Source organism: Hypanus sabinus, chromosome 13 (assembly GCF_030144855.1).
Source record: "Hypanus sabinus isolate sHypSab1 chromosome 13, sHypSab1.hap1, whole genome shotgun sequence".
Lineage (NCBI taxonomy): Eukaryota > Metazoa > Chordata > Chondrichthyes > Myliobatiformes > Dasyatidae > Hypanus > Hypanus sabinus.
The window spans coordinates 63,175,620-63,197,231 of record NC_082718.1 but is presented as its reverse complement, the minus strand read 5'-3'; the positions used below and the strand labels follow the sequence as shown (position 1 = coordinate 63,197,231).

The window sequence follows — 21,612 nt, the reverse complement described above, 5'->3', positions numbered from 1 at the left end:
GTCTCTTTAAAAGAATAGGCCACCCATTTAACACAGAAATGAAGTGTATTCTCTTCAATCAAGGACCTGGACGGTTTCATTGTCTCATTTGAAAAAAACTTTTTCACACACCAGACACATTAGCTGTGGTTGGTTGTTTGATGCTGGTATGAATCAGTATTTCAGACACTCCACACCGTACTGTCTGCAATTCCATTTCCATTTGATCTGCCTCTGCCATTTTCATTACAGGCTAACGACCACAGTTAATCACCTATTGTTTAAGTCCAACCTCCAGTGCTGTGTTCAATAAAGGGGAAAGTTATGATGTCAAGCAAAACCTGGCTCTTTGCCTGGTGGATATCTTGGTTGGGCCAAAGGTTAGAGAACTGCGGTCAAGACCATACAAAAGGGCAAATTCTGAACTTTACCCCGTTGGATGCCACATCCTAATTCACAGAAACAGTGTCACTGTATGATTAGAGTATGGGAATTGTACTAGCTGACACCATGACTGTTGTGAATGGCAATAATCCACGGGCTGGGCCTGGAAATAACACGATTTCCTCACTCCAGATTTCCCATAATATGCCAAATACAGAGGTGTCACATTGCTCTTCAACAACTGTAATGGGTTTCGAGCGAAGTTTAAGAGAGCAGTGGGTTAGGAAGAGTTGAGGTGAGTACATGATCATTGTGAGAAACTGAGGATTAGATGCTTATAATAAGTACATAATTCATTTCTTAAATTGTCTGTAATACCTCAACTGCCCCCTTGCTACTAAGCACCCCTCACTACCCACTTCATCTTTATCACCCCCTTAGAAACTCCCATCGCTCACAGGGAACCACTGGGTTGCTTTGATCTTGGGGTAGGTTAGAGGGTCAGTCACAACTTCATGGACTGAAGGGCCTTTGTTGTGTTGTACTGTTCTATGTTCAATGAACATTGTGAAGCTCACTATTGGCCACTCCTTCCATAAGCTCGTCCCAACACCTGCCTGAAGTTGACACATGATTTATCTCAGGGTGGTGTGGTTGACCCTAAACCGGCAGAAGTAACTTGGGCAGTTGCATCACACTGTGCTTCAATAAAAGGCCCAACATGACCGCTTCAAAAACCAGACGCTTTATCCAGGATTTTCCAGCTTACTTGCTGGGAGTGAATTTTTAAACCAGTTTCTACACACCATGTTCCGTGGATTGTTTGCTAGGCTGGATTATTGAGCCATATGATGACACCCTCGCAAAAGTCGACTGGAAGACAATCTACACCTTGATGTTGGAGAAGATTCAAGCTGCAAATTCAAAGATGTAAGTATTGAAAATTGAATCATCCCCTAACTTGTTGCTGAGCTAGATACAGCAAGATGACAAAGCATTGGAGGAGATGCAAAGAAAATACATGGACAAGTACAGGGTTCAGGTGCAGGTCAATGGGACTGAACAGAATAATAGTTCAACATGGACTAGGTGGGCTGAAGGGCCTGTTTCTGTGCTGTAGTGTTTGATGACTATATAGTTCTTAAGATCTAACAGGAATGCAGAGCTTTAGTTACAGAAAAACAAATGAAATCTGTGGTTGTTTTTATATTGGTAAATGGATTTAATAGGGGTGTTCAAATTGAACACAGAACATGTAACTCCTTATAGAGTTCAGGCCCTTTGGCCCACGATGTTATGCCCTCCTTCTAGCCTGCACTGAGTTCAACCTAACCCTTCCCTCTCCATAGCCCTCCATCTTTCTATCATCCGTGTGCCTGTACAAGTGTCTCCTAAATCTCCCAATTTTTAAATCTCTCTACCACCCATCACTGGCAGTGTGTTCCAGGCAGCTACTGCTCTCTGTGTAAAAACCTTAACTCTGACATCCTCCCTATACTTTCTTCCAATCACCTTAAAAGAATATATCTTGTATTCTCACCCTGGGAAAAAGACACTGCCATTCTGCTCGATCTATGCTTCTTATACACCTCTAGCAAGTCACTTCTCCCCTTCCTTTACTCCAGCGAGGAAAGACCATCAGACATAAGAACCGAATCAGGCTATTTGGTCCATTGAGTCACTCCCCCATTTCATCATGGCTGATCAATTGCCCTCTCAACACTATTTTCCTGCCTTCTCATGCCTTTTCATGTCCTGACTAACCAAGAACCTATCAACTTCTGCCTTAAGTACACCCATTGACCCAGCCCCACAGCCACCTGTGGCAATCAATTCCACAGATTACCAAAGTTCAAAGCAAATTTATTATCAAAGTACATATGTGTCACTATATACAAACCTGAGATATACTGTCTTGTGGACATACTCAGTAAGTCTATAGAATAGTAACCATAACAAAATCATTGAAAGACCACACTAACTTGGGCATTCAACCAGTGCGTACAAAGAAATAATAATAATAATAATAAACAAATAGGCAATAAATATCAAGAACATAAGATGAAAAGTCCTTGAAAATGAGTCCATGGGTTGTGGAATCATTTCAGTGATGGGGCAATAAAAGTTGAGTGAAGCTATCACCTTTTGTTCAAGAGCCTGATGGTTGAGGGGGTAATAACTGTTCCTGAAGGCTCTTGTACCTTCTTCCTAATGGCAGCAGTGAGAAGAGAGCATGTTCTGGGTGGTGGGGGTCCCTGATGATGGATGCTGCTTTCCTGTGATAGTGTTTCATGTGGGTGCGCTCAATGGCCGGGAGGGCTTTACCCTTGATGGACTGGACCATACCCACTGCTTTTTGTAAGATTTTCCATTCGAGGGCATTGGAGTTTCCATACCAGGCTGTGATGCAGCCAGTCAATATACTCTCCTTTACATATCTACGGAAGTTAGTTAAAGTTTTAAATGTCATGCTGAATCTTTACAAACTCCTAAGGAAGTAGAGGCGCTGCTGTGCTTTCTTCATAATTACACTTGCATGCTGGGCACAGGACAGGTCCCCTGAAATAATTACACTGAGAAATTTAAAATTGATGACTCTCTGACCTCTGATCTCCCAATGAGGACTGGCTCAGGGACCTCTGGGTTCCTCCTCCTGAAGTCAATAATCAGCTCCTTGGTCTTGATGACATTGAGTGAGAGGTTGTTGTGAAACCACTCAGCAAGATTTTCAATCTCTCTCCTATATGCTGATTCATTACCACCTTGGATTCAGCCTATGGTAGTGGTGTCATCAGCAAACTTGAATATGGCATTGGAGCTGTGCTTAGCCACACAGTCACAAGTGCAAAGTGATTATAGGAGATGTATATGCATACAGCCTTGTGATGCACCACCCCCCGGCTGTGGAAATTCATCTTCATCTCCATTCCAAATGGCCATCTCTCTATTATGAGCCTTTTGCTCCAAGACTCTGCCACTATAGGGAACATCCTCTCCACATCCACTCTATCTACAGCTTTCAACGTTCGATAGGTTACAATGAAATCCACCCTCATTCTTCTAAATTCCAGTGAGCACAGGCCCAGAACCATTAAATGCTTCCCATATGATAACCTAGAATCATTCTCATGAACCTCCTCTGAACCGTCTCCAATGTCAGCACATCCTTTCTTAGACAAGGGGCCAAAAACTCACAGTACTGTAAGTGAGGCCTCACCAGTGCCTTGTAAAGATGCAGCATTATATTATTGCTTTTATATTTTAGGCCTCTCAAAATTAACGCTAACATTGCATCTGCCTTCCTCATCAATGATTTAAAGTGCAAGTTAACCTTTAGGGAATCCTGCACAAGGACTCCCAAGTCCCTTTGCACCTCTGATTTTTGAATTTTCTCCCCATTTAGAAAATAGCCCAATAAATTCCCTAAGACCAACCAACCATAAGACATAGGAGCAGAATTAGGCTATTCAACCCATCGGGTCTGTTCCGCCATTCCATAGTGACTGATCCCAATCCCATTCAACCCTATCCCCTGCCTTCTCACCATATCATTTGATCAGGAAATGATCAACTTCTGCCTTAAATATACCCATGGTTTTAGTCTCCACTGCTGTCTGTGGCAGAGAATTGCACAGATTCACTACTCTGGCTAAAAAAAATTCTTCCTTACCTCTGTTCTAAAGGGTCACTCCCTCAATTTTGAGGCTGTGCCCTCTAGTTCTGGATATGCCCACCATAGGAAACATCTCCCCACATCCACCCAATCTAGTCTTTTCAACATTTGGTAGGTTTCAATGAGATCCCCCCCCCCCCACCCCCCAAGCATTCTTTTGAATTCCAGTGAGTACAGGCCCAAAACTGCCAAATACTCCTCATATATTAATCTCTTCATTCCTGGAATCATCCTCGTGAACCTCCTCTGGACTCTCTCCAATGACAACAAATCCTTTCTGAGATATGGGGTCCAAAACTGTTGACAATACTCCAAATGCAGCCTGACGAGTGTCTTATAAAGGCTCAGCATTATCTCCTTGTTTTATATATTCTATTCCCTTTGAAATGAATGCTAATGTTGCATTTGCCTTCTTTACCACAGATTCAACCTGTAATTTAATCTTCTGGGAGTCTTGTATGAGGACTCCTAAGTCCCTCTGCACCTCTGATGTTCAAAACTTCTCCCCAATTAGATAATAGTCTGCACTTTTGTTCCTTTTACCAAGATGCATTATTATACATTTCCCAACACTGTTTTCCATCTGCCACTTTTTTGCTCATTCTTCCAATTTGTCTGAGTCCTGCTGCAATCACATAGCTTCCTCAGCACTACCTACCCCTCCACCTATTTTTGTATCATCTGCAAACTTTGCCACAAAGCCATCAATTCCAATATCCAAATCATTGACAAACAATGTGAAAAGTAGCAGTTCCAATACTGACCCCTGGGGAACAACACTAGTCCCCAGCCTCCTGCCTGTCAGCCATTCCGCTATCCATGTCAGTATCTGTCCTGGAACACCATAGGATTTTATCCTGTTCAGGACCATCATGAGTGGCTCCTTATCAAATGCCTTCTGAAAATCGAAGTAAATGACATCCACTGCCTCTCCTTTATCCACACTGCTTGTAACTTCCTTGTAAAACTCTAACAGATTTGTCAGGCAAGATTTCCCTGTACAGAAATCATACTGACTTTGACTTACTTTATCATTAGTCGCCAAGTACCCCAAAACCTCATCCTTAAAAATGCACTCCACCACTTTCCCAACCACCAAGGTTAGGCTAACTGACCTATAATTTCCTTTCTTTTGCCTTCCTCCTTTCTTAAAGAGTGGAGTGACGTTTGTAATCTTCCGGTCCTCCAGGACCATGCCAGAATCAAGTGATTCTTGAAAGATCAGAATCAGAATCAGGTTTACTATCACCGGCATGTGATGTGAAATTTGTTAACTTAGCAGCAGCAGTTCATTGCAATACATAATCTAGCAGAGAGAGAAAAATAATAATAAATAAAATAAAGCATAATAATAAATAAACAAGTAAATCAATTGCATATATTGAATAGATTATTTTAAAAATGCGCAAAACAGAAATACTGTATATTAAAAAAGTGAGGTAGAGTCCAAAGCTTCAATGCCCATTTAGGAATCGGATGGCAGAGGGGAAGAAGCTGTTGCTGAATCGCTGAGTGTGGGCCTTCAGGTTTCTGTCCCTCCTACCTGATGGTAACAGTGAGAAATCATGACCAATGCATCCATTATCTCGTCAGCAACCTCTCTCAGGACTCTGGGATGTAGTCTATCGGGTCCAGGAGAGCCATCCACCTTAAGACCTTTGAGTTTGCCTAGTACTTTTTCCTTTGTAATAGCAATGGCACCCACTCCTGCTCCCTGAAATTCACAGATCTCTGACACACTGTTAGTGTCTTCCACAGTGAAGACTGATGCAAGGTACCTATTAAGTTCATCTGCCATTTCTTTGTTCCCCCATTACTACCTCACCAGCATAATTTTCCAGTGGTCCAATATCAACTCTCACTTCCCTTTTGCTATATATATATAACTGAAAAAAACTTCTAGTATCCTGCTTTATATTATTGACTAGTTTGCCCTCGTATTTCATCTTTTTCCTTCTTATGGCTTTTCTAGTTGCCTTTTGTTGGATTTTAAAAGCTTCCCAATCATCCAACTTCCCACTCACTTTTGTTACCTTATATGCCTTTCCTTGCCTCTTATGCAGTCCTTAACTTCCTTTGTCAGCCATGGTTGCCTACACCTGCCATTTGGGAAGTTCTTCTTCTGTGGGACATGTCAATCCTGTGCCTTGTGAACTATTCCCAGAGACTTCCGCCATCTCTGCTCTGTCGTCATCCCCACCAGTGTCCTCCTCCAATCCACCTGGGCAAGCTCCTCTCTCACACCTCTGTAATTCCCTTTATTCCATTGCAATACTGATACATGTGAGTTATGCTTTTCCCTCTCAAATTGCAGTAAGAATTCAATCATATTATGATCATTGCCTTCTAAGGCTTCCTTTATATTAAGCTTGCTAATAAGATCTGGATTATTACACAACACCCAATCTAAGATAGCCTTTCCCTGAGCAGGCTCAAGCACAAGCTTCTCTAAAAAACCATCTCATAGGTGATTAACAAATTCCCTCTCTTACGATCTGAACCAACCTGATTTTTCCAGTCCCACTGTATATTGAAGTCTCTCATTACAATTGTGTCATTACCCTTATTACGTGTCTTTTCCAGCTCCCTTTGCAATCTCAACCCCACATCTTGGCTATTATTTGGAGGTCTATATATGATTCCCATAATGATTTTTTTTTAGTTTCTTTCAGTTTCTTAACTCCACCCACAAAGATTCAACATTCTCTGACCCGATGTCACCTCTTTCGAAAGATGTAATTCCATGTCTTACCAACAGGGCCACACCACTGCCTATGCCTTCCTGCCTGTCCTTTCGATAAAAAGTATATCCTTTAATATTAAGCTTCCAACTACGCCTTTCTTTCAGCCACGACTCAGTGATCACCACAATGTCATACTGACCAATCTCTAATTGTGCCACAAATTTGTCCACCTTATTCCAAATGCTATGCACATTTAAATACTGCACCTTTAGGCTACGTCCACACCACACCAGATAAACCCGTAACCAAAGCTTTTTCTCTTCGTTTTTACCCTCCATTCACACTAAAATGGCGTTTTCATCCCCCAAAACCAGACCTTTTCAGAAACGCTTTCCAGGGTGGGTATTTTTGAGAATCCTGCTCGGGCAGATCAGTGGGGACAGGATAACCGGAGACTTGTGAAATTGCTGTCAGACAGAGTGACGTTTGTGATTTTCTAATCCTCCAGAGCCATGCCAGGATCTATAGATTCTTGAAAGATCATTATTAATATCTTAAAAGTCTTTTAGAAACATAGAAAATAGGTGCAGGAGTAGGCTATTTGGCCCTTCAAGCCTGCACCACCATTCAGTATGATCATGGCTGATCATCCAACTTAGAACCCTGTACCTGCTTTCTCTCCATACCCCCTGATCCCTTTAGCCACAAGGGCCATATCTAACTTCCTCTTAAATATAGTCAATGAACCGCCTCAACTGTTTCCTGTGGCAGAGAATTCCACAGATTCACCACTCTGTGTGTGAAGAAGTTTTTCCTCAACTCAGTCCTAAAAGGCTTCCCCTTTATCCTTAAACTGTGACCCCTCGTTCTGAACTTCCCCAACATCAGAAACAATCTTCCTGCATCTAGCCTGTCCAATCCCTTTAGAATTTTATACGTTTCAATAAGATCCCCCTCAATCTTCTAAATTCCAGTGACTATAAACCTAGTCAATCTAGTTTTTCTTCATATGAAAGTCCTGCCATCCCAGGAATCAATCTGGTGATCCTTCTCTGTACTCCCTCTATGGCAAGAATGTCTTTCCTCAGATTAGGGGACCAAAACTGCACACAATACTCTAGGTGCAGTCTCACCAAGGCCTTGTACAACTGCAGTAGAACCTCCCTGCTCCTGTACTCAAATCCTTTTGCTATGAATGCCAACATACCATTTTCCTTTTTCTCCACCTGCTGTACCTGCATGCCCACCTTCAATGACTGGTGTACAATGACACCCAGGTCTCGTTACATCTCCCCTTTTCTTAATCGACCACCGTTCAGATAATAATCTGTTTTCCTGTTCTTGCAACCAAAGTGGATAACCTCACATTTATCCACATTAAATTGCATCTGCCATGAATTTGCCCACTCACCTAACCTATCCAAGTCACTCTGCATCCTCTTAGCATCCTCCTCACAGCTAACACCGCCGCCCAGCTTCGTGTCATCCGCAAACTTGGAGATGCTACATTTAATTCCCTCATCTAAATCATTAATATATATTGTAAACAACTGGGGTCCCAGCACTGAGCCTTGCGGTACTCCACTAGTCACTGCCTGCCATTCTGAAAAGGTCCTGTTTACTCCCATTCTTTGCTTCCTATCTGCCAACCAATTCTCTATCCACATCAATACCATACCCCCAATACCATGTGCTTTAAGTTTGCACACTAATCTCCTGTGTGGGACCTTGTCAAAAGCCTTTTGAAAATCTAAATATACCTCTCCCCTATCCACTCTACTAGTTACATCTTCAAAGAATTCTATAAGATTCGTCAGACATGATTTTCCTTCCACAAATCCATGCTGACTTTGTCCGATGATTTCATCTCTTTCCAAATGTGCTGTTGTCACATCTTTGATAACTGACTCTAGCATTTTCCCCACCACCGATGTCAGACTAACTGGTCTATAATTCCCTGGTTTCTCTCTCCATCCTTTTTTAAAAAGTGGGGTTACATTAGCCACCCTCCAATCCTCAGGAACTAATCCAGAATCTAAGGAGTTTTGAAAAATTATCTCTAATGCATCCACTATTTCTTGGGCTACTTCCTTAAGCACTCTGGGATGCAGACCATCTGGCCCTGGGGATTTATCTGCCTTTAATCCTTTCAATTTACCTAACACCACTTCCCTACTAGCATGTATTTCCCTCAGTTCCTCCATCTCACTAGACCCTCGGTCCCTTACTATTTCCGGAAGATTATTTATGTCTTCCTTAGTGAAGACAGAACCAAAGTATTCAGCCACCTCTTTTTGATACCTGGGGTGTAGTCCATCTGGTCCAGGAGACTTATCTACATTCAAACCTTTCAGCTTCCCAAGCACGTTCTCCCAAATAATAGTAACTACTGTCACCTTTGCCCCTTGACACCTGAACTTCCGGTTTCCTGCTCGTGTCTTTCACAGTGGGGACTGATGCAAAGTACATAAAGTCTAACTTGCTCAGCCTGTCCACATAAGACATACTGTCTATTCCAGGCAGCATCCTGATAAATCTCTGCATTCTTCTTAAAGCTTCCACATCCTTTCTATAATGAGTGGGCCAGAACTGAACACAATACTTCAAGAGTTTTATAAAGTTACAACATTAGGGCACAACATTGTGCAATGCTATTACAGCTTAGGTTGTCGGAGTTTGGAATCCAATCCTGGTGTCCTGTGTAAGGAGTTTGTCCACTCTCCCCGTGGAATGTGTGGGCTTCGTCTGGGTGCTCCAGTCTCCTCTCACAGTCCGGAGACATCCTAGTAAGTAGGTTAATTGGAATGGTAAATTGTTCTGCAATTAGACCAAGGGCTAAATCGATGGGTTGCTGGCAGCTCAGCTGGAAGAGACTATTCCACACTGTATTTCTAAATAAGTAAATAAACAGATGTTACCTCAAATCTCTTGAACTCAGTCCCCAACTAATGAAGGTGAATATACCATACAACCATTACCTATCAACTTGCATGGCAACTTCAAGCGATCTTGGACTTGGACCCCAAGATCTCTTTGTTCCTCCACACTGCTAAGGATCCTGCCATTAACTTTGTACAGTACCATTAAGTTTCATCTTTCAAAGTACTTCACTTCGCACTTGTCTGGATTGAACTTTATTTGCCACTTCTCAGCCCAGCTCTACACCTTGTCAAGGTCCCATTGTAACCTACAGTAACCTACTACTCTATCCACAACACCACCAGCCTTTGTTTTATCTGCAAATGCATTAAACCACTCTTCCATTTCCTCATTCTGGTCATTTATAAAACTCACAAATAGCTGGGGTGCCAAAACAAATCCCTGCGGAACACCACTGGTCACTGTTTTCCAGGTAGAATATGCGCCAACTACTATTACCCTTTCCCTTCTGTGGACAAGCCAATTCCAAATCCACAAGGATAGGTTTCCCTTGATCCCATGCTTCCTAACTTTCTGAAGAGCCTTGTTGAATGCCTTACTAAAATCCATATACACCACATCCACCACTCTACCTTCATCAGCTTGTTTTGTTACTACCTCAATAAAGTCAATTAGGCTAGTGAGGCATGACCAGCTCCTCACAAAGCCATGCTAACTATACCTAATCAGACAGTGCTTCTCCAACTGCTTGTCAGTCTTGCCTCTAAGAATCCTCTCCAGTAGTTTGACTATCACTGGGCTATAATTTCTAGGAATCCTTATTATCTTTCTTGAATAAAGGAGTAACATTTGTCACCCTCCAATATTCTTGTACTAATCCTGTGGCCAGTGAGGATGTAAAGGTTATCACCAATGTCACAGCAATCTATTACCTTGCTTCCCATTGTAACATGGGATATATCCAATCCAGCCCCAGGAACTTATCTATCCTAATGTTTTTCAAAAGTCCCAGCTCATCCTCTTTCTTAATGTTGACATGTTCCAGCATTTTAACCTGTTCTACGCTTTCCTCATATTTGTCAAGTTCCATCTCTCTGGTGAATACTGAAACGAAGTATTCAGTAAGGACCTCCTCTCCCTCTTCCAACTCTGGGCGTGTTTCCTCTTTTATCTGTGATCAGTTCTATCCTGATACTAGTCATCCTCATGTTCTTCATGCATGCTTAGAGCTGTTTGGAGTTTTCTTTAATTCTACTCACCAAGGACTTCTCATGTCCTCTTCTAGCTTTCCTAATTCCTAAGTTCTTTCCTAGCTACCCTAATGGTCTCATAAGCCCAGTAAGATCTTTGCTTCTTAAACCTTACATATGTTTCCTAGCCAGGTCTTTACTATTCCCTCTGACCTTCAACTCTCTGAGGCAGAGCGCTCTGTCCTCAGTAAGGGCCTCAGCTTTGTCCCCCTTCGCTCACACCTCAGCGAGTTCCACGTACACCATGACGCTGAATTCTTCTTCCACCAGCTCCATCTCCGAGCTTACTTCTTTGACAAGGACTCTCCTACCCCCACCGATGACCCCTTCTCCCATTTTCAACCCTCCTCCTCTTCATGGACACCCCACTCTGGTCTTCTGCCTGCTCTGGATCTCTTGATTGCTAATTGCCGATGGGACATCAACCGTCTCGACTTCACTACACCATGTTCCAATTCCAACCTCACTCCTTCCGAACGCTCTGCTCTCCACTCTCTCCGCACCAATCCCAACCTCACTATAAAACCCACTGATAAGGGGGGAGCTGTTGTTGTCTGGCGCACTGACCTCTACCTGGCTGAGGAACAGCGACAACTCTCTGATACCTCCTCTTATTTACCCCTTGATCATGACCCCACTAAGGAGCACCAGGCCATTGTCTCCAATACCATCACCAACCTTCTCAGCTCTGGGGATCTCCCATCCACTGCCACCGACCTCATAGTACACACACCCCGCACTTCCGGTTTCTACCTCCTACCCAAGATCCACAAACCTGCCTGTCCAGGTAGACCTATTGTCTCAGCTTGCTCCTGCCCCACTGAACTCATTTCTGCATACCCTGACACTGTTTTATCCTCTTGTTCAATCTTTTCCCACCTATGTTTGTGACACTTCTCATGTTTTGAATTTTTCAATGATTTTAAGTTCCCTGGCCCCCTCCGTCTTATTTTCACCATGGACGTCCAGTCCCTATATACCTCCATCCCCCACCGAGATGGTCTCAAAGCTCTTTGGTTTTTTTTGGATTCCAGACCTAACCAAATCCCCTCTACCACCACTCTCCTCTGTCTAGCGGAATTAGTTCTTACTCTCAATAATTTCTCCTTTGGCTCCTCCCACTTCCTCCAAACCAAGGGTGTAGCCATGGGCACCCGTATGGGTCCCAGTTATGCCTGCCTTTTGGTTGGCTTTGTGGAACAGTCCATGTTCCAAGGCTATACCGGTATCCATCCCCCTCTTTTCCTTCGCTACATCGACGACTGCATCGGCGCTGCCTCTTGCACGCGTGCTGAGCTCGTTGACTTCATTAACTTTGCCTCCAACTTTCACCCAGCCCTCAAATTTACCTGGTCCATTTCCGACACCTCCCTCCCCTTTCTTGATCTTTCTGTCTCCATCTCTGGAGACAGCCTATCTTCTGATATCTACTATAAACCTACAGACTCTCACAGCTACCTGGACTATTCCTCTTCCCACCCTGTCTCTTGCAAAAATGCTATCCCCTTCTCACAATTCCTCCATCTCCACCGCATCTGTTCTCAGGATGAAGCTTTTCATTCCAGGACAAAGGAGATGTCTTCCTTTTTTAAACAAAGGGGCTTCCCTTCGTCCACCATCAACTCTGCTCTCAAACGCATCTCTCCCATTTCCCGTACATCTGCCCTCACCCCATCCACCCACCACCCTACTCGGGATAGGGTTCCCCTTGTCCTTACCTACCACCCCACCAGCCTCCAGGTCCAACATATAATTCTCCGTAACTTCCACCACCTCCAATGAGATCCCACTACCAAGCACATCTTTCCCTCCCCCCCCCCCACCTCTGCTTTCCACAGGGATCGCTCCCTACTCGACTCCCTTGTCCACTCATCCCCCCCATCCCTTCCCATTGATCTCCCTCCTGGCACTTATCCTTGTAAACGGAACAAGTGCTACACCTGCCCTTACACTTCCTCCCTCACCACCATTCAGGGCCCCAGACAGTCCTTCCAGGTGAGGAGACACTTCACCTGTGAGTCGGCTGGTGTGGTATACTGCGTCTGGTGCTCCCAGTATGGCCTTTTATATATTGGTGAGACCTGACGCAGACTGGGAGACCATTTCGCTAAACTCCTACGCTCGGTCCACCAGAGAAAGCAGGATCTCCCAGTGGCCACACATTTTAATTCCACATCCCATTTCAAATTCTGATATGTCTATCCATGGCCTCCTCTACTGTCAAGATGAAGCCACACTCAGGTTGGAGAAACAACACCTTATATACCGGCTGGGTAGCCTCCAACTTGATGGCATGAACATTGACTTCTCTAACTTCCGTTAATGCCCTTCCTCTCCTTCTTACCCCATCCCTGACATATTTAGTTGTTTGCCTGTTCTCCATCTCCCTCTGGTGCTTCCCCCCCTTCTTTCTCCCGAGGCCTCCTGTCCCATGATCCTTTCCCTTCTCCAGCTCTGTACCATTTTCGCCAATCACCTTTCCGGCTCTCAGCTTCACCCCACCCCCTCCGGTCTTCTCCTACCATTTCGCATTTCTCCCTCCCCCCACTACTTTCAAATCTCTTACTAACTTTCCTTTCAGTTAGTCCTGACGAAGGGTCTCGGCCCGAAATGTCGACATTGCTTCTTCTATAGATGCTGTCTGGCCTGCTGAGTCCCACCAGCATTTTGTGTGTGTATATCTTTCCTTATTCATCCTGACTAGCTGTTCCACATCTCCTATCCACCTTAGATCCTTCACTGTACCATCCTTTCCCTCTCAATGGGACAAACCTATCCAGAACCCCATGCAAAAGTGCTCCCTAAACAACCTCCACATTTCCAATGTCATTTCCCCAAGAACACCAGTTCCCAATTTTCGTTCCCAAGTTCCTGCCTAATAGTATCATAATTAGCCCTCACCTAATTAAATACTTCCCCATACCATCTACTCCTATCCTTACCAAAGGCTATGGTAAAGGTCAGGGAATTGTGGTCACTTTCTCTGAATGCTCATTCACTGAGAGACCTGCTACCTAGTACCAGATCCTACCTTGCCTTGCCTCTCGCTGACCTGTTTACACATTTAGTTAGGGGACGGCTAATTATGATGCTATAATGCAGCAATTTGGGAATATTAATTGGGTTCTCAGGGAATTCTTCAAGGACACACCTAATAAACTCTGCCCTATCATACTAAGGAGATGCCAATCACTATTAGGAAAGTTGAAGTCATCGATGCCAACAACCCTGTTATTTTTTCATCTTTCCAAAATCTGTCTTCTGATCTGCTCCTCAGTGTCCCTATTGCTATCAGGGGCCTATAGAATGCTACTATCGTGTGGTTGCAGTCTTCCTGTTTCTGATGTTCATCCAAACTGAGTCAGATAATCCCCCCATGATATCCATCCTTTCTGTAGCTGTGATACTATCCCTGATTACCACTCACCTATCTTTTCCCTCCCTCCCTGTCCCTTTTGAAACATCTAAATCCAGCAACCATTCTTTTGACAGCCAAGTCTCTATAATGGCCACAACATTGTAGTTCCACGTACAAAGTTGTACATGCTCTGAGTCCATCACCCTTGTTCCTGAGACACCTCGCATTAAGTAAGCACATTTGAATCAAACAACTGATGAGACTGATGACCTTTCCAGAGCTTATCCTTCCTCACAGTCTCTCTACACATTACATCTATCTTTCCACCAACTCTGACCTAATATGAAATGTTCTGACCTGTCACTCTGTTTCCCAACCGCTTGCCAACCTAGTTTAAAAACCCACCCCATAAGCTCTAGCAAACCTGCCAAAAAGGATATTGGTCTCTCTCACGTTCTGTCCCCAATGCAAGTCATCACTTCGCTAAGAGAGATCCCAATGATCTAGAGATCTGAAATCCCACCTGGTGCACCAATTCCTCAGCCAAACATTCATCTGCCAAATCATTCTATTTTTACCCTCAGTGGCATGTGGCACAGGCAAAAATCCAGAGATTAATACCCTTGTGATCCTGCTTTTTAATTCGCTTCCTGGCTCCCTATTGTCACTCTTCAGGAACTCATCCCTTTTCCCACCTATGTCATTGGTGCCAATATGGACCATGACTTCTGAATATTCTCCCTCCCCTTTAAGAATGCCATGGATTCAGTATGAGATGTCTCTGATCCTACTCCTGGGAAGTAACATACATTCTGGGTTGAATTGAAGAGGAATTTTGAAAAGAATAAATTAGGAGCAAGCTTTTCTACTGGCAGGAAAATCAAAGATTATAGAAATGTTATAAAAGCTACTGTGTTTGATTCTAAATACAAAATCCTCCCACATCCCCAAAACATGACCCCCTGCTGTCTGGAAACCGATGGAATGATGTTGCTGGTGAATGTGGTCAATGTGTGAGAGGAGTTTGGGAAGTGCAGCAGCCCAGGTGATGCCTCCTGGCTTTTGTTATCAAAGTGCAGACTGGGATCTCACCTCATTTAGGCTGGCCGAGTGCAAAACAAATCAAATGGGATAGGTATGCAGAATCACATGGGAACAGAAACAGGCTCTTCACCCCAAAAGCTTTTATATTCTACACGAGTCTTCTCTTCCTTCCTCCATTGGAATATCCTACTTTTCCCCTTTAACCCATCTATTGTACTTGCCTGAGCTATTTCTTGATTCATATTATCACCATGATCTAGGAAGAGCAGATATTCACAAGTTATTCACTGAGTTTACTCATTACCATGATATTCTTATTTCCTCCAATTTGCTCTTCTGTCACAACTAAACATTTTTATTCCCATTTCTCTGGTGCCTTGATATGGATTTATGGATTGATTGTGATTGCAAATGAACAGGTGAAGAAACCAGAGGCGGGAAGGGCCAATAATTTCCTCTGTACTTCCAAAGATTACACTTGTTGTTCTGACAAAGTATACACAGCACACAGATTAGCTGGAGGAACTCAGCAGGTCAGGCAACATCAATAAATAGTTAACATTTCAAGCTGAGACACTGCATCAGGACTGGAAAGGAACCGTGGTCCGAAACATTCTGTTTATTCCACCTCCCTGCTGAGTGTTTTGTGTGTGTTGCTCTGGATTTCCAGCATCTGCAGAATCTCCTGTGTAAAATAAAAGTAGATGGTTATAAAGTGGATCAGCAGTTATGGGCCCAATTATTCACTTCTTGTTTTCCTTTTAGAAAATTGCAAAGAATGAGTATGGCGAAGCATGGATTCGACAAGCCAGTGATCCTCCTACACTATGAAGAGGCCAGAACTGTACCCTTGGGCAAATACTGGAAGCAAGCATCGGCCCCAGCGTTTGCTCTAAAGGATGGAAAACCTCCAATCCCAGTCATGAAAGTAGAAAATCCTGCATTAAATAAACTACATTATGCATTAAATGATGGCTCATGCATCATTTAGTATCCTTGAAACTTCAGTATTATTGTATTCAATAACACTGAACTGTATCTCCTGTTTGGAAATGCTGCAAATGGCATAAGAAGTTAGTGTAAGTAGTCTGAGTTCATAAAGTGAAGCAGGACTTCATCCTGTGGCTGGAACAAGTTGGATTATCAATTTATTTTTCCAAGAAAAGTGATTGAACCAAAAGAAAAGAAAGTTAAAGGTAAGGATTGATTGAGCTAAGGAAATAGAGATTCATGTGGTTTTAACAAAGGTGAACAGTGAACAACGGTATTATAGTCATGGGGTAACAATGCTGAGGTGAGAGGGTAGGGTGAGAGTGACAGCAGATGAAGTGATTGTCAGGGAGAATGACATGGGCCTGTACACATTAGAGTTTAGGAGAATGAAGGGTGAGCCCATTTGATCAAACAAGATCCTAAGGGGACTTTCTGGGGTAAATGTTGAGATGTTTTCATTAGTAGGGTTTTAATGCTAGGAGCATTGTAAGAAAGGTGGATGAGCTTAAAGCATGGATTGATACCTGGAATTATGATGTTGTAGCTATTAGTGAAACATGGTTGCAGGAAGGGTGTGATTGGCAACTAAATATTCCTGGATTTAGTTGCTTCAGGTGTGATAGAGTAGGCAGGGCCAGAGGAGGAGGTGTTGCATTGCTTGTCCGAGAAAATCTTATGGCGGTGCTTTGGAAGGATAGATTAGAGAGCTCCTCTAGGGAGGCTATTTGGATAGAATTGAGGAATGGGAAAGGTGAAGTAACACTGATAGGAGTGTATTATAGGCCACCTAATGGGGAGCGTGAGTTGGAAGAGCAAATGTGTAAGGAGATAGCAGATATTTGTAGTAAACACAAGGTGGTGATTGTAGGAGATTTTAATTTTCCACAGGTAGACTGGGAAGCTCATTCTGTAAAAGGGCTGGATGGTTTAGAGTTTGTGAAATGTGTGCAGGATAGTTTTTTGCAACAATACATAGAAGTACCGACTAGAGATGGGGCAGTGTTGGATCTCCTGTTAGGGAATGCGATAGGTCAGCTGACAGATGTATGTGTTGGGGAGCACTTCGGGTCCAGTGATCACAATAGCATTAGCTTCAATATAATTATGGAGAAGGACAGGACAGGACCTAGAGTTGAGATTTTTGATTGGAGAAGGTCTAACTTTGAGGAGATGCGAAGGGATTTAGAGAGAGTGGATTGGGTCAAGTTGTTTTATGGGAAGGATGTAATAGAGAAATGGAGGTCATTTAAGGGTGAAATTATGAGGGTACAGAATCTTTATGTTCCTGTTAGGTTGAAAGGAAAGGTTAAAGGTTTGAAAGCGCCATGGTTTTCAAGTGATATTAGAAATTTGGTTCGGAAAAAGAGGGATGTCTACAATAGATATAGGCAGCATGGAGTAAAGGAATTGCTTGAGGAATATAAAGAATGTAAAAGGAATCTTAAGAAAGAGATGAGAAAAGCTAAAAGAAGATACAAGGTTGGTTTGGCAAATAAGGTGAAAGTAAATCCAAAAGGTTTCTACAGTTATATTAAAAGCAAGAGGATAGTGAGGGATAAAATTGGCCCCTTAGAGAATCAGAGTGGTCAGCTATGTGTGGAGCCGAGGGAGATGGGAGAGATTTTGAACGATTTCTTCTCTTCGGTATTCACTAAGGAGAAGGATATTGAATTGTGTAAGGTGTGGGAAACAAGTAAGGAAGTTATGGAACCAATGACAATTAAAGAAGTGGAAGTACTGGCGCTTTTAAGAAATTTAAAAGTGGATAAATCTCCGGGTCCTGACAGGATATTCCCCAGGACCTTGAGGGAAGTTTGTGTAGAAATAGCAGGAGCTCTGACGGAGATCTTTAAGATGACATTAAAAACGGGGATTGGGCCGGAGGATTGGCTTATTGCTCATGTGGTTCCATTGTTTAAAAAGGGTTCTAGAAATAAGCCTAGCAATTATAGACCTGTCAGTTTGACATCAGTGGTGGGTAAATTAATGGAAAGTATTCTTAGAGATAGTATTAATAATTATCTGGATAGACAGGATCTGATTAGGAGTAGCCAGCATGGATTTGTGCGTGGAAGGTCATGTTTGACAAACCTTATTGAATTTTTTGAAGAAGTTACGAGGAATGTTGACGAGGGTAAGGCAGTGGATGTAGTCTATATGGACTTCAGCAAAGCCTTTGACAAAGTTCCACATGGAAGGTTAGTTAAGAAGGTTCAATCGTTAGGTATTAATGCTGGAGTAATAAAAGGGATTCAACAGTGGCTAGATGGGAGATGCCAGAGAGTAGTGGTGGATAATTGTTTATCAGGATGGAGGACTAGCAGGGTCCTCAGGGATCTGTTTTGGGCCCAATGTTGTTTGTAATATACATAAATGATCTGGATGATGGGGTGGTAAATTGGATTAGTAAGTATGCCGATGATACTAAGGTAGGAGGTGTTGTGGATAATGAGGTGGGTTTTCAAAGCTTGCAGGGAGATTTATGCCGGTTAGAAGAATGGGCTGAACGTTGGCAGATGGAGTTTAATGCTGAGAAGTGTGAGGTTCTACATTTTGGCAGGAATAATCCAAATAGAACATACAGGGTAAATGGTAGGGCATTGAGGAATGCAGAGGAACAGAGAGATCTAGGAATAACAGTGCATAGTTCCCTGAAGGTGGAGTCTCATGTAGATAGGGTGGTGAAGAGGGCTTTTGGAATGCTGGCCTTTATAAATCAAAGCATTGAGTACAGAAGTTGGAATGTAATGTTAAAATTGTACAAGGCATTGGTAAGGCCAAATTTAGAATATTGTGTGCAGTTCTGGTCACCGAATTATAGGAAAGATATCAATAAATTAGAGAGAATGCAGAGACGATTTACTAGGATGTTACCTGGGTTTCAACACTTAAGTTACAGAGAAAGGTTGAACAAGTTAGGTCTCTATTCATTGGAGTGTAAAAGGTTGAGGGGGGATTTGATCGAGGTATTTACAATTTTGAGAGGGATAGATAGAGTTGACGTGAATAGGCTGTTTCCATTGAGAGTAGGGGAGATTCAAACGAGAGGACATGATTTGAGAGTTAGGGGGCAGAAGTTTAAGGGAAATACGAGGGGGTATTTCTTTACTCAGAGAGTAATAGCTGTGTGGAATGAGCTTCCTGTAGAAGTAGTAGAGGCCAGTTCAGTTGTGTCATTTAAGGTAAAATTGGATAGGTATATGGACAGGAAAGGAGTGGAGGGTTATGGGCTGAGTGTGGGTAGGTGGGACTAGGTGAGATTAAGAGTTCGGCACTGACTAGGAGTGCTGAGATGGCCTGTTTCCGTGCTGTGATTGTTATATGGTTATATGGTTAGGAGAATTGAGAACAAGGGAACATAACTACAAGATAATGGACCAGTCATTTAAAACTGGGGTGCAGAGAAATTTCTTCGCTCTGAGGGTAGTGAATCTCTGAAGCTCTCTGCCACTGAAGGCCAGAGGGGTCTGATCATATTTGAGATTGAGATAGATAAATATATGAAAGACTGAGAAACTGAGGGTTTGGGGAGCAGACTCAGAAGAGTGGTTGAGACCAGTACCGATCAGTCACAATCATATTGAATGGTGGAACAGGACTGATGTGTCTGGTGGCCCATTCCTGCTCCTAGCTTCTTGTGTTTTTATGTTTTCTGGAGTGACTGGAAAGTGTGAGAGTAATAGGGTTGGGCGGAGTAATGGGAGAGTGAGTGAGATGGGGATCGGGAAGGGTTACAGTGTTCAGAGAGAAAGTGATGGGCAATTATGAATAATAGGAGGGTGAGAGTGATGGACAAGGGGTTGAGAGTGACGGACAAGGGGGGTGTGAGAGTGACGGACAAGACGGGTGTGAGAGTGATGGACAAAGGGAGTGTGAGAGATGGACAAGGGGTTGAGAGTGACGGACAAGGGGGGGTGTGAGAGTGACGGACAAGACGGGTGTGAGAGTGATGGACAAAGGGAGTGTGAGAGATGGACAAGGGGTTGAGAGTGACGGACAAGGGGGGGTGTGAGAGTGACGGACAAGGGGGGTGTGAGAGTGATGGACAAAGGGAGTGTGAGTGATGGACAAGGGGGGCTGAGAGTGATGGACAATGGGGTGTGAGAGTGACGGACGGGGGGGGTGAGAGTGACGGACAAGGGGGGTGTGAAAGTGATGGACAAGGGGTTGAGAGTGACGGACAAGGGGGGTGTGAGAGTGACGGACAAGAGGGGTGTGAGAGTGATGGACAAAGGGAGTGTGAGTGATGGACAAGGGGGGCTGAGAGTGACGGACAAGGGGGGTGTGAGAGTGACGGACAAGGGGGTGTGAAAGTGACGGACGGGGGGGTGAGAGTGACGGACGGGGGGGTGAGAGTGACGGACAAGGGGGGTGTGAAAGTGATGGACAAGGGGTTGAGAGTGACGGACAGGGGGTGAGAGTGATAAACGGGGGGGGGTGAGAGTGACGGATGGGGGTGAGAGTGATGGATGGGAGGGTGAGAGTGACGAACAAGGGGGGTGAGAGTGATGGACGGGGGATGAGAGTAACAGACAAGGGGGGTGAGAGTGACGGATGGGGGTGAGAGTGATGGATGGGAGGGTGAGAGTGATGAACAAGGGGGGTGAGAGTGATAGACGGGGGGGTGAGAGTGACGGATGGGGGTGAGAGTGATGGACGGGGGGTGAGAGTGATGGACAGGGGTGAGAGTGATGGACGGGGGGGTGAGAGTGACGAACAAGGGGGGTGAGAGTGATGGACGAGGGGGTGAGAGTGACGGACGGGGGGTGAGAGTAACAGACAAGGGGGGTGAGAGTGTTGGACAAGGGGAAGGTGAGGCGGTAGGGCAGTAGAGTATTGAGTGATTGGGAGGGGAATTGTTGGGGACTGAGCGACTGGTAGAACAGAGTAAGGAGGGTAAGGTGGGAAGTGATTAGACCGGATTACATGGACAGGAGCAGGGAAAATGAAGGGCAGGAGGAGAATGCTGTGGAGAGAGTGTAAGATGGCAAATTAGAACAATGGGGTATCTGGGAGATCTGGGGTCTGGGGGACTGTAACATGAGGGCAGTGTACACGGGGATTGGGAGGGAGGAGAGGGGGGGATGGGATATGTGCGCAGTTAGGAAGGGAGAATGACGGAGTGTGCTGAGAGAGTGATTGTGTGAGTACGGAGCAGCTGAGGAGACTGGGGAATAACCTGAGTGGGTAGTGAAAGGTGATGGTGATGGAGAAAGATAAAAATGGAGGGGGAAGGTGCGAGATGTAAGTCATGGTGTGTTGGGAGGGTGAGAGTGAAAAGGGAGGGAAATATTTAGGATAGTGAAGAGAGATGAACAGTTTGATAGTGATGAGGGAAGTGAGGTGATGGGTTTGGGGTTGATGAGG

At 44.0% G+C, this 21,612-nt stretch overlaps 1 protein-coding gene across 3 annotated transcripts in view; it reads left to right on the top strand.

The window, feature by feature from the left end:
• The window catches only part of LOC132403930 (uncharacterized), a 226,121-nt gene that overhangs the window by 47,864 nt on the left and 156,645 nt on the right, over positions 1-21,612 (top strand). For all 3 annotated transcript variants that reach the window (XM_059987772.1, XM_059987774.1, XM_059987773.1), the window contains exons 7-8: positions 1,194-1,293; positions 16,018-16,242. In XM_059987772.1, the coding sequence (XP_059843755.1) occupies positions 1,194-1,293; positions 16,018-16,242 (325 nt within the window). The remainder of the gene's footprint in view (positions 1-1,193; positions 1,294-16,017; positions 16,243-21,612) is intronic.